General features: G+C 35.2%; 1 protein-coding gene and 1 long non-coding RNA gene across 4 annotated transcripts; one reads left to right on the top strand and one right to left on the bottom strand.

Moving 5' to 3' along the window:
* Positions 1-1,188: 1,188 nt before the first annotated feature.
* Positions 1,189-4,719, top strand: LOC129291436 (pentatricopeptide repeat-containing protein At4g18975, chloroplastic). 2 transcript variants are annotated; one of them, XM_054928783.1, is made up of 7 exons: positions 1,189-1,472; positions 1,602-1,715; positions 2,266-2,364; positions 2,444-2,587; positions 3,326-3,538; positions 4,020-4,260; positions 4,528-4,719. In XM_054928783.1, the coding sequence occupies exons 1-6, from the start codon at positions 1,443-1,445 to the stop codon at positions 4,254-4,256; spliced, it is 837 nt and encodes a 278-aa protein (XP_054784758.1). In that variant the 5' UTR covers positions 1,189-1,442; the 3' UTR covers positions 4,257-4,260; positions 4,528-4,719. The 2 variants fall into 2 exon arrangements, with proteins under 2 accessions (XP_054784758.1, XP_054784767.1); XM_054928792.1 differs by having other exon boundaries at positions 1,205-1,329.
* A 102-nt stretch (positions 4,720-4,821) lies between these two features.
* On the bottom strand, positions 4,822-7,863 carry LOC129291449 (uncharacterized). 2 transcript variants are annotated; one of them, XR_008588682.1, is made up of 2 exons: positions 7,323-7,863; positions 4,822-7,196 (listed from the first exon to the last, which is right to left on the bottom strand). It is a non-coding gene; the product is annotated as an uncharacterized LOC129291449 (long non-coding RNA). The 2 variants fall into 2 exon arrangements; XR_008588683.1 differs by having other exon boundaries at positions 4,822-5,861.
* Between the last annotated feature and the right edge of the window lie 5,151 nt (positions 7,864-13,014).

The raw sequence follows: 13,014 nt of genomic DNA, 5'->3' as shown, positions 1-13,014 counted from the left end.
TTAAGGGGTTATCTTTTTTTATTAAGTATGGTAAAAAGGTCTTAAATATAATTTTTTTTCTATATTTAAATCTCAATTTTAACTTCTCTATGTTGGTTCCTCGCTAAGGAGCCATTTATTGCCCACTCACGAATTCAATGTATAGCTATTAATCTTAAGCTAATCTAAACTTTGGTGCGGCCAAAACTAGTGATCCTAAGCTCATCTACTCTTTCTTTAGCTTCTCTAACTATTAACATAAAAATCTTCAAAGAAACATTAATATAATATTTAGTAGTTAGAAAAATAGTTTCTAATAAAGAGATATTAAATGTATTTGTTTGGGTTAAAATTTAACCTTTGATTCAAGGTCAACCTAAATTTTCAAAAGAGAGGTATTTATTTGTAGGAGAAACACACTCATGCACTGCCTTTGAAAGTGGGCGGAGATGGAAAAAGTTTTAATCAATGACTTTAACAGAGTGAAATATGGAGTGATGAGAAAATTATCACTCATCCTTTGCCTATAAAAAGATAAGTAAGGTTTTGCTCAAAAAAAAAAAAAAGATAATTAAGGTACACATGCCATTCTTTCTCCAACTCAAATTAATTCAGTACATCAATCAACACTTAGAGATTTACACTTCCTTCTGCAACTTTGGATGTAATTTCTTTTCATTTCAACAACACATATTCATAGAGAGCAGCAAGTTCCTTACACCTATAAAGCGACAACACCTAGAAGAACAACATCACAATTGCTGTGTGCGTTCTCCTCCTGTTTTTCTGCAATAATGCTTCTATAATTTATTTCAGAACACTAATAGTTTCATGTCTGCTCCCGTCTCGCTGTTGTTGTCTTCTACTCATGTTTTATTTTTTCTATTTTTAAACACTCGTATTAAAAAAATTGTCACAAAGAACCTCGAGAATTCGACGTTTGATTTAAAAGTTTGGTGTAGCATACTATTTGAAGACAAGAGCATCAAGCACGCCTGCCCAAGACAGAAAAACCCGCAAACAGTATCTATCTTATTTTCTATGTAAATTTCATTGAATTATCAATTTTCGACTAACTCAAGTTAGCATGAGAGAGAGAAACCATCATTACCTATTTACCCAAGCAACTACAGTGCATATAGCAACCAGGTCGAGTTTGGGCCTAGGTTTTAGTTACGAAATTATCCTCGTTCCATTCTTGGTTTTGGGTAGGCCCAAAATTAGGTTGCCCTGTCATCCAGCTCACCAGCTGCTCTCGCAAAACTCTGTGTCACCGTCCTCTCGAGCGTTGCTCGGAGTTCTTCGAATGAAAAGAACAGCGCCCCCTCCCTCCGGCTAATCTCTGGCGCGGTCAGAACTTGGAGTAGAATAACAGAAGAATAACCCTTTTTCTTTGTATTTGTACTGTTGCAATTTTTTTCTTTTTTTTTTTTGAGTTTTGTGTTACTGTAAGTTTCATCACCATGTGGAGGTCACCTCGAATCTCTTGTATCGTGAGTGTCTTTGTGTTTCTCATGCTTCGTACAATCGCTTTATTCCCATTATTCATTCTGTAGCAGTAGCTCTTCCTTGCTAATTCCTCGTAGGGTGTACTTTAAGCTATATTTTGTTACTTTCTGCAGTTTAGAAGATTGAATAGCCTCAAAGTAACTAGTAACCTGATGGACCATGCCTTGCACACTAACGTAGCTCAACCTCTTGTCTCGACTTCTGCATTAGATTCCATGTCTTTACAGGTATGTTTGGCTGCGTAAGCAAGTACCGGTAGTTGCCCGATATTCTATCTCTCTCTTTCTCGGTTTCCATCATTCTTTCTTTAGAATTCATCATAGTAATGTGTGTATCATATACTATTCATGGTCTTATATCTGAGGACTTTATGTTGGAAGTTAGATGGTTTAAGATGAAATCCATGGAGAATCAATGTTGTAATCTCAGCACAATTTTTGTAGTTTCAGATGACTTCTACTTGACGTATGATTGGTATAGTAATTTACTCCCAATTGCACCTATGGTGTCTAATTGCTATCTTAACTTTCTGTTTGCTCATTTGAGATGCATTTTCATTTGTTTGTCGAACCAAGAATACCTTACGGTTATTGTATGTGGAAATGTTTCCAAAGTCACAAAGCAAAATGTCTGCTTGTTATCACAATGTAATAATTGTTTCTATCACGATAATTTCCTACAAAATTATCAATTTCTGGTAATTTCATCTGTGAAGGAAACTGTCTCTTGACTGATTTGATTGGTTAATTGATTTTGTGAGACCAATTTGCCTCACAGACTAGCCATTCTCCCGAGCAGAAAGCCGGAGAGACACAAAAGCGTCTTATTGGGGATAATGTACCTAAAAGAGACAAGATCAATTTTCTTGTGACAACGGTGAGTATTAATCTGTACAATAAACAAATACTAGATATACTTAACAAAATGATGTGTTGATTTAAACCAAATAACGCAGCTTCTCAATCTCAACGACAGTAAGGAGGCTGTTTATGGTGCTCTGGATGCCTGGGTTGCCTGGGAGCACAAGTTTCCCATGATTGCATTGAAAAGGACGTTGATTGCTCTTGAGAAGGAACAGCAGTGGCATAGAATTGTGCAAGTATGAGTGATGCATTGTCTCTCTTACTTCTTCTTCTTCCTTTTTTGCAATGTCCTTTTTTAAGCATATCCAACAAAGGCGGAAAAAGCAGTGACGGAGAGAAGATTGTAGGCATATAGAAAGGTGAATTCTACTCTGAAAAGGGGTGGCGTTGCAGATATTGTAATATGGACAAAGGCACTTCTCTTGCTTGCGATCAGGCAACAGAGCAGGCTACTACATTATGGGACTAACATTAAGTATATATCATTATTTAATATCTTAGTTGGCAAGTTGTCTTGTTTTTTGTTCTAATAAAATCAAGTGATCAGGCTGTAGTGTTTAGTTAATCCTTTTATGCCCAATATAGATAATTCAACAGCCAGCTACTTCTGCTTGTGTACAATTATTATCATATTCATATTTTTAGATTAATAGGAAATAGTTTTTAGATTTTTGGAGCTATTTAAGATCTCCTATTTCTTGCACTTTATGCTTCTTTTCGCGCACTGGGAATTTAACCCAAATTGATGTTCTTTTTATTCTATTCTGTCTCGATATTGACATTTGTTAATTTACTGGTTTTAGGCAGTACTGCAAGTTCTAAGTAACTAAGACATCTGGAGGACTGACTGCTAATTTTTAGGCTATAGGAAAACATCAAAAGTTAGTTTGTAACATCAGTTCACTTTAATCTTGCAATATTATTGTAAATTCTTATTCAGAAAGTTAATCTGTAGCTTTATTATCCTATTTAAGATAATTAAATGGATGCTGAGCAAGGGGCAGGGAACCACGATGGGAACATATGGTCAATTGATTCGAGCTTTAGATATGGATCACAGAGCTCAAGAAGCACATGAATTCTGGGAGAAGAAAATTGGCTGTGATTTGCATTCAGTTCCTTGGCAGTTATGCCATCTCATGATAACAGTATATTACCGAAACAACATGCTGGAGGATCTTGTACGGGTAAGGATCCTTTATGAAATTGCTCATGTTTTTGAGAAATAATAACATGTTTTAATTTGCAGATTTTGTTGTATTTATGACAAGTTGATTCTCTTTACATTTAGTCTTAATATTGGAGATCGGATGCAGTGGTATGATATGGTGTTTCGATTCTTCCTCCTAATTAAAAGTGGTAAAGAGAGTTATTATTGGTCATTTTGCTGGTATGAGATAATTTCTTCAAATGTGAAACTGCAATAGTACCATATGCAGTTACTTGCTGCTGCAATGTCTTGGATTTTGTCAGCCCTTGTACCCTTGAACTCTGTTGATTGTTTGATTATAAGTTAATTAGAAAAAATTGCTGTAGGGCGCCCTCAAACTAATCCACAGATAACAAAAGCCTGCATTTGGGCACTTTTGTTAAGATATGGCTATCTTTTTTTGTGCATAAAGATTAGACTAAAACCAGGGTTTTCTGTTGTGATTTTGTTTGCCAAAGCTTTTCAAGGGACTGGAAGCGTTTGATCGTAAGCCTCAGGATAAATCTATCATTCAGAAGGTGGCTAATGCGTATGAGATGTTGGGCCGCGTACAAGAGAAAGACAGGGTACTGGAGAAATATAGCTATGTCTTCAAAGAGAAAAAATCTAGAAAACAGCGTCTTGATAGGAACAAGATTTCTTTGTCCACTGAGAAGGGACGACGCAAGGAATCTAGAGAGGCCTCTTCTGACTAGTCAGGTAGTCTCGGCTTATGATTATTTTTTATCCGTATTTCCATAGATAATGAGTTTATTATTAAAAAATATATAGTACTAAATTAAAGAAGTCAAATAGTTGTGCATGTTGAAAACTCATGTATGACAGATCACTCTTTCATTTTTCCTTGTTTTCTTTTTTTGAGTTCCTTTTTTTTTTTTTGTTGGGGCTCCCAAGGAGTGCTTGAGCTTGACTAAATCTCTCAGATATAGCTGAGCTTCATCCATAATTGATGTTTGATTTCAACAGGAATGCATTCAGGTTTGTTGAGATGGATCTGAATTCCAGTTCTGCTGGTCTACTAGTGTCTGTCTAAGGAGGCTGTACCTTGGAGTGAAATCTCATGATTCATGGTGGAATGTCTTAAGCACATTCGTACAGATACAGATAATAGATTTGCTGCATGTAATGTGTAATCTTAGTCCATGTCCAACTTCAGCATTTCTTTTTTTCTTTTTTCTTTCTTTGTTTTTTTTTTTCATGAAACAAAGGCAAAATCACAACCGACTAAATATCAACGTCCCTACACCACGAAAAACAGCATCAGAGCATCAGCAACTTCGTTTTTAAAGTAATTAAAATGGAATAATTCTGCCCCCAACCTTGAATCCTCGTCCATTAAGTTGGGCAAGAGAGGAAAAAAAATCGGACCCAAAATGCCGGGTGTCTTGCCATGTTAACCCCAGGGGCTCGGTCTGAGTCTGAGCCCCTCCTTTGTTCAGAAATTCTCCCTCTCCACCGTCATGTCGTCAACCCCAGGTCGAAACCCTTGCCATGAGGAATCCCAAAGTGGATCTGATCCGACACCATGGACGAAGCGTTCAAATTTTGGGGAGTTTAATCGAATGAGGAGGCTTACAGCTCTAGCCCGTATCATAGCCTACGCAAAGCAAGAATGGTGGGAGCCACATGATTTCGGGTGTTCAGAAGAATGATAATTTAAAGCTAACAAATATCCCAGCACTAAGTTTTTCCAGTGCCATTGGTCCATAAATTTTGCCCGACCAATTCTTCTTCTCATGATTGCACTTGAAAGAGCTTGTGCCACCAAATTTTGCCCAACCAAATCTCTGAAGGTTCGTGGCAGATATTTTTGTGTTAAGCTCTGATGCTTGCCATGGTGATTCCTTCTCATCGTATGATGATGATCCCCAGATCTAGCTTCAAAAGCAAGGTCAGAATCAATGTCACGCTTCAATAAATTATCAGCAAAAATACCAAGCTCCCTAGAATAGTCATGCCCCCAATAAATTTGAGTTCAAGCTGCAAAGAGTGGAAGAGTTTAATCCAAATGTGTCATCATTTCTACCTCCGAAAACACCCGGAACTGGAAGAGTTTCAAGCCATCAGATTTGAGTCTGACGAATAACTGGTGCTTTGCTGCAATAGAGGAGAAACAAGAAGTTGCAGACATAGTAGCCATTGGCGAATCCAATTGAGCGCTTGAAATTTCCGATAAAGACTTCAGAGCCGTCAAAGAGGACGAGGAAGTAAAAACTTGAAATCTCTATTTTGCCCTTCATAAGTCACCCTACTCATTTAATTCATGTTGGATGCTTGCAACCAATGTTTTGAAAGCCAAGCTGGATGTCAAATTGAAAAGTGCAGCAAGTCACAGTTTCCATGATTTAACTAACCTGACGGTCGAATCAGTGGTATAAAAATTAAATAAAATATAATATTTATATGCATATATATATAAACAAGACATTAATTTGTAAAAAAAAAACAATAATCTATCAAGCGAGTAGCAACACCACAAATCTACAGTGCACAACATGTTCTCATTGCTCACAGTCTCAAACAATGACACTACAAATCCAAAATATATGTCTCAAACATATCATTGCAAAATTCACGACATTATAAGCGATGATTGCTGAGAGAATAAAGATGCTGAGTGAGATAGAGATAAGCGACGATTGACGGGAAGGTAGATGAGTAATTGTGAAATCTTTAATCTTTAAGTTGAGAGAGTGAGAGTTTCAATCTAAAAAAGAAGGCTAAGAGAGTGAGAGTCAAGAGATACAAAATTAGAGAAGTTTAAGCTTTAAATTTTTTCTCTATGCACTGTTTTTACATAGTTTTAAAAAAAAAAAAAGATATCAGAGTTTGGAAGCTCGCCCAAGCTTGAGCCCTTTTTTCAAGACTTATCAGGGTTGGGCCCGAAAAACCTATTACCTTAAAAACCTCTCATTTTTCAAACACGCAGCCTTATTTAAACAAGGCCCAGCCCTTATTCCCAACCCTTAACTCTCAATCAGATCATTGACCCTCAAACTGCTAAATTTTAGATACCTGCTCAAAACCATATATTCCGATCAGCAAAATACCAAAAGGTTCATAAATCATACACTGAACTACTTAGATATAGAAGACGGATTATTAAGTCGTTTCAACACAAACACATCAACCCATAGAATCATCAAATTCAAGATTTAAAGAAAACAAAAAGAGCATCTTCAGCAAAACATGATAGAACATGAATTTATAAGTGGCTTGGAGTGAAACTACCATGGCTTGCTGTGTTTTATTTTCTGAATGAGTTTCTACTCGTTATCATTCTTATTATCACGCACCACAAAAGTGATAAAAAATGGTTCAAATGAAACATATTTAACTCAGACAGCCAATAACATTCATTCTGCTTTATCAATAAAGTTTTTTTCATGTAAAAAAAATGAAGTGTTTTTCAGTGGAGTCCACAGATCGACCGAATTTTAACTTCAATATACCAGCATTTGAACAAAAGAGGCTCAAAAATCAATTACGCAGCATTAATTCTACCAGATAAGCACAACCTAAACACAATTCATCAAAGTATAGTGTAAGTCTAAGTGAATTCATTGACTGAGAATTCGCTTAAATAATCCGCAATTATCTTCGTTGAGATGTCGGCTTCTCCAAACTGCATCAAACTAGAAGGGAGTGGCAACAATTTAAAAAAAAAAATCTCATAAACAAAATCTCAATATCTTCTGCACAAGGGATCAATAAATAATTGCAAGCTATGAACCAAGTAACCAATCTTTTGCAATGCATACCTTCATTGACCATTTGGCTAAACATCAGACTTCATTAGAGGCTTCTTGATCTTATGGTTTGAATTACCAACTGATCAAGAGCCATAACTAACTTCATTTAACCACGACTGAAGCCATTTAGATGAAGTTAGTTATGGCACCTTGATCAATGGGTTTTGCCGCAATTGGCAGCAACAATCGATCAAGATGCTCAGATGACAGTAGAGCAATGTTTCTTTTCTGCTATGTGACCGAATGAATCGACCGCATCTGGTAGTGATTGGAGTTCGGTATAGGGATTGAAAATACAGGTTGAGATCGATCGATGCATAGCGGGAAGAGAAACGGAAGATGAATGCGGGAAACAACAACTAAAACTCAGATCGGAGAAGGAAGGCGTTCGATGCTTCGGAAATTTCATCACCAAACGAAGGCAGTCTTTTGGATCACAAGAATCTGATGAAAGGAATAGAGTATCGCTTTTGATAGCGCCCCGGCTTTACGCGGCCTCTTCTGAAGAAAACCTAGGCCTAAGTTTGATGGCGCGTGTCAGAAAACTCGGACTGAGATATTTCAAGGGCCGTATCCAATCTAATCTAAATCATTTAAAAGTTTAAACTAATTTTAAGCATTTGAAATCGGGTGCGTTTGGGATCCAACTTTTTACATCCAAAAAGTTGGTTTTTACTTTAGGAAGTTAAATGGTGTTTGGGAATCATTTAAGGTTTAAAATTAACTTTTTAAAGTGCTTTCAGACCTGGTTGCAACGGAAAAAACTGAAAGCTGGTATTTGAAGCTTTTAAAAAGTCAATTGATGAGAGATAAAATACTTATTATTTAAAATGACCATGATACCCCTGCTTATATCTGTCTTTTTTTCCTACCGAGCTTGTCTTCTTCCATGTTTCAGATCTCGCCTGCTTCCTCCAGTTCTGTCGTGTCTGTGGTTTGCTCTCCTCCGCCTCTTCTGCGTCGTCTACTGTCAGTGCACCTCTGTCATATTCTGGTGAGTCTTCTCGCGTTCTCGCATTCGTCTCATCATTTCGGTGAGTCTTCTCATCGTTCTTGCATTCGTCTTCCCCCACCACACCGGGTCACAGATCTAACTTCTTCATTCTCTCTTCTCTGTGCTGTGTTCATCTGCCTCGTCCGCCGTCAGATCTCTGGTGACTTACGTCCTTCTCTCCTCCGTCTCTCCCCCGCCATGTCTAGTCACAATTTGACTTTTCTTCCTTCGATGAGCTCGTGGCCTAGTTTTGTCATCCTTCCTCGCCATTTCAGTCACCATTTTCTAGTGGTAGCTCGCGGATCGAGTTTCTTTTGGGTCTGGGACAACATTGTGAAGCTGATAGAGTAAAAACACTTGAGGCTTGAACTGAACTTGGACAGTTAGAGCTTTTTTCTGGTTGAAGGTTGCTTATGCTCTGTTTTTTTTCGGTTGAAGGTTTTTCTGATCTGTTAACTGTTTCTTCCACTTGCATTCCAAAACTTGAGAGCTTTTGGACATTTCTTCCATTTCAGTCACCATTTTCCGGTTGCTTATGCTCTGTTTTTTTTTCGGTTGAAGGTTCTTTTGATCTGTTTAACCGTTTCTTCTAGTTGCATTCCAAAACTTGAAAGCTTCTGGACGTTGGGAATCTGAACCTTGAAGAAGAAGGACAGGTTCAAACTTTTCTCATACTTATTGAATAGGAATGTTGTGAATCTGAACGTAGTTGTGCTCTGTGTGTATGGGTCAAAGTTTTGTTATGCTGAATGAATAGGAACTGAAATGGTGGAAATGCTTGGTTCTGTTTTTAGATCTTGAATTATTTAAGTTCAAAATTAGTTTTGCTCTTTGTATATGTTTGTAAATTTTTTTATAATCAATGATTGGTTCCTGAGTTTTGATTTCTTTTCTTGAGAATGTGTGTGTTTTAAAAAAATTTTGTGCTCAATTGCTGATGAATTATTCTGAATTTATATATGTTTATGTGTGTATTTTCAAGTTATTTTTTTGTTCAAACTAATGTTAAATTATAGGTTTTGGTATGGTTTCATAAATGAATATTGGATGATTTTACTTAATTAATTATTAGTTGCTTTGTTTCATGTTAAATGTGGATTGACAAATAGGTCTAATTTATGTTAATTAATTATTGAGAATGTAATATTTCGATAGTAAATATGAGTAAGGAGAAGGCATTGTGGACTGCTGAAGAGACCGAACTGTTCATCAAATTAGCTCTTCAACAAGTTAAAAGAAATGAGCGCAAGGGCTTTACCTTATCAAAGGAAGGTTGGGAAGCGTTAATGTAACAATTCAATGCTTTGAACTTTAGAAGCTATGATAAGAAGCAGTTAAAAAATAAATGGGATAATTTGAGAAAAGATTGGAATATATGGGACAAATTGCTGAACAAAGAGATCGACTTGGGATGGGATGGCGAAAAGAATACTATTTCAACACCGGATGAGTGGTGGAGTCAAAAGATTAAGGCATATAGTTATATACGGCATGCTATATATTTGATGCTTTATTTTATAAATATATTGAACTCAATTCTTGTAATGTGTAGGAGAACCCTGAGTATAGAAAATTCAGACATAGACCACTTTCATATGTACAAGAATTGACACAGTTGTTCCAGCCAGTTGCAGCTCGAGGTACTTACCTGTGGACACCTGCGGTTGATGACGCACAAGATGTGTATAGGCCTCAACTGGATTTGACTGAAGGATTAGGAGACAGTGATGATGTGAGAAATATTAGTGGAGGAGCTCTCCCAGAAATTGGGCAGGTCAACTTGAACAATGCATACAGTGGTGGTTCTAATTCGAGGAGCAAGAGAAAGAGAGGTGAAAGTGGTCAAAACAAAAAGGGAAAACGTCTTGCAACTGTGATGGTTGATTCAGTGAGTCGCTTGGTGTCCACACAAGAGGATAGGGTTTCAATATTGAAGTCAATTCTTAATTCCATAGAGGGTGGCACAAAACCAGTTATCAAAATGTGGTGGATGTTGCAAAGGAACTTTATGGAATTGAGGAGATTGCTTATGATGAGTCGCTTCTTGGACAGTGTGCTGTGGCTTTGTTAGATAAAACTGCAAGGGACATGTATATTGGGCTTAGGGACAATAAAAGAGCATTAGTGGCCTATTTGAGGTGCTTTGAAAAAAAAGCAGATTAGATCAATCTTAGCTTGCCTTCTCAATGTTTTAAATTTAGCTAGTGCCGTTTATGTTGTTAACTTTGTTTTGAAACTGACTATGTTATTTGACTCTTATGTTATGTGTTTCTTATGTTAAGTCATGAACAATAGTGTAATGGTTATTTACTTATGCTATGCAGTTTTTATCGATGACAATACACAATCTCGCTTATTACAATTACTTGTACATGCGAAGATGATGATGAGATTGAGGCTATTACTGCAATAATATCTAATTACTCAACAACTTTATTGAAAGAGCCTTGTAGAACCAGTTCACAATTAGGTTATGCATGGGCGCAAGAAATTTTGCAAGGGCATCCTCAGCGTTGTTATGACATGTTTCGCATGGAAAAAGATGTTTTTTTTCAACTTTATGATGAACTGGTGCAACATGGTTTGTCTCTAACTAGAAGAACAGGGATTCATGAAATGGTCGGTATGTTCTTAAATATTATTGGACATGGGGTGGGGAATAGGATGGCACAAGAACGATTTCAACATTCAGCAGAGACTATTCACCGACATTTCAAAAATGTATTATGTGCTTGTGAGAAGCTAGCAAAAGAATATATCTAACCAAAAGATCGCACTTTTCAAGATATTCATCCAAAAATTTTAGGTGATCCGCAATATTGGCCATTCTTTAAAGATGCCATAGGAGCAATCGATGGAACACATATCCCATGCGTGGTTAGTGTTGAAGAGCAAGGCAAATATATTGGAAGGAAAGGTATTCCAACACAAAATATAATAGCCGCATGTGATTGGGATATGTGCTTCACTTATGTCATGGCTGGATGGGAAGGGATTGCCCATGATGCTCGTTTGTTTGACTATGCACTCACAAGGCCAGACATGAAATTTCCACATCCACCCCAAGGTATATTTTATATTTATTTAATTTAAAATAATTTACTCAATATTCTTTGGGATCTTATCATTTTTTTTTATTGGTAGGTAAATATTATTTATTAGATGTCAGCTATCTAACGCCACGTGGATATTTAGGTCCTTATAATCTTATAGGTACCACCTCTCAAATTTCAGGCGTTCATCTGAATTTGCAAACAATAATGAGGTTTTTAATTATTATCATTCAAGCTTAAGGACCATGATTGAAAGGACTTTTGAAGTTTGGAAGAACAGATTCGCAATCTTACGACATATGCCTAGCTATCCATTTGTGACGCAAGTTCGTATCGTTGGTGCAACAATGGCTATACATAATTTTATTAGAAGAAAATCTGCAACTGATTCTGACTTTAGGCGTTTTGAGGATGAAAATATGGTTAATACTAACGATGATAATGATGAGCATGTATTTTCATCAATAATTCCAAGTGCAATTTCAAGCGTGGCTTCTGATAGAGAGATGAATATGGTTCGAGATTCTATTAGAGATCAGATTGTATATTATAAATCGAACCATTAATCATGTAACTATTCAATATTAGCCAATGTTTAACTATTTATTACATAAATTTGTCCAAAATTAAATTTTATATTTTTTCTTATTATTTAACATTTTAAATTTTATGTTATTTTAAAATTTCTTTCACATTTTTCAAACATTACTAATATATTATATTTGTATAATTAAAATTATAAATTATCATTTCTTGATGTCCTTTTTGGTCATTACAAATTAAAAAGTACATTTTAAAAGAATAAACTTTTATTAATCCAAATAACTTTCTGTTTGTCAAACTGACTTTTGAAAAAATATATCTAAATACAAATTTCATTACAACAACTGACTTTCACCAAACTGACTTTTATCAAATAAACTTTCATCAAAATGACTTTTGCTAAATTGAAAACCAAAACACACACGAAGTTTCAAGGTAGGCCTTTTATTTTAAATTTTAAATTTTTGAAAAATGAAGCTAGGTTATTTTTAATTTGTGAATAATAAGACTCACTATAAATTTTGTTATGATGATGATTGCTATATTTACTAAACCAAGATAAATTTGGAAGCATATATTTGATTTTATTTATCATATCAAATATCACCAAAAATACATTACTTGTTTTGTGGAGGAATTTTATAAATGTTTATAAAATTCAAATAAAACAACACCAACAAATGTGTTTGTAGAATTTATTTTTTTAGATATTATGAAAAATTAATTTATGTTTTCCAATTTTTTAATCTTTCTTCATTCCTCTAAAATTTTCAAATTCTAAAAAAGAAAAAATGCACATTTAATTTTTTAATTTTATATAAAATCTTAATTTGAACTTTTATAAAATATTTTCTAGTCTTCCAACATTAACATGTTATCATTAAATGATGATTTTTGCATCAATGATTGATATTTTAAAAAATTAAATCTAATATATTAATATATAAAAATATTTTGTCAATATTTATGAATTTAGTGTTGGTTTTTTATTAATAAAACTAACGATATTGAGTTAAAAAAATTGAAAAAACTTTATAAAATTAAAATAAAACCTTATGAAAGGATAAAAGAGCAAAAATTTACTTACCTTCTAAAAATCTTAATAAAACCT

Source organism: Prosopis cineraria, unplaced genomic scaffold, assembly GCF_029017545.1.
Source record: "Prosopis cineraria cultivar Desert tree isolate PC_DT_omini unplaced genomic scaffold, ASM2901754v1 PC1, whole genome shotgun sequence".
Lineage (NCBI taxonomy): Eukaryota > Viridiplantae > Streptophyta > Magnoliopsida > Fabales > Fabaceae > Prosopis > Prosopis cineraria.
This window is presented reverse-complemented; position numbering and strand designations above follow the sequence as displayed.

What these genes read in the sequence shown, in the direction of transcription:
- LOC129291436 (XM_054928783.1), top strand. Translation starts at nt 1,443, where the DNA reads ATGTGGAGGTCACCTCGAATCTCTTGTATC. An exon ending in TAGATTCCATGTCTTTACAG is followed by an intron (nt 1,716 to 2,265) that starts GTATGTTTGGCT and finishes TTTGCCTCACAG; the next exon opens with ACTAGCCATTCTCCCGAGCA. An exon ending in AGTGGCATAGAATTGTGCAA is followed by an intron (nt 2,588 to 3,325) that starts GTATGAGTGATG and finishes ATCCTATTTAAG; the next exon opens with ATAATTAAATGGATGCTGAG.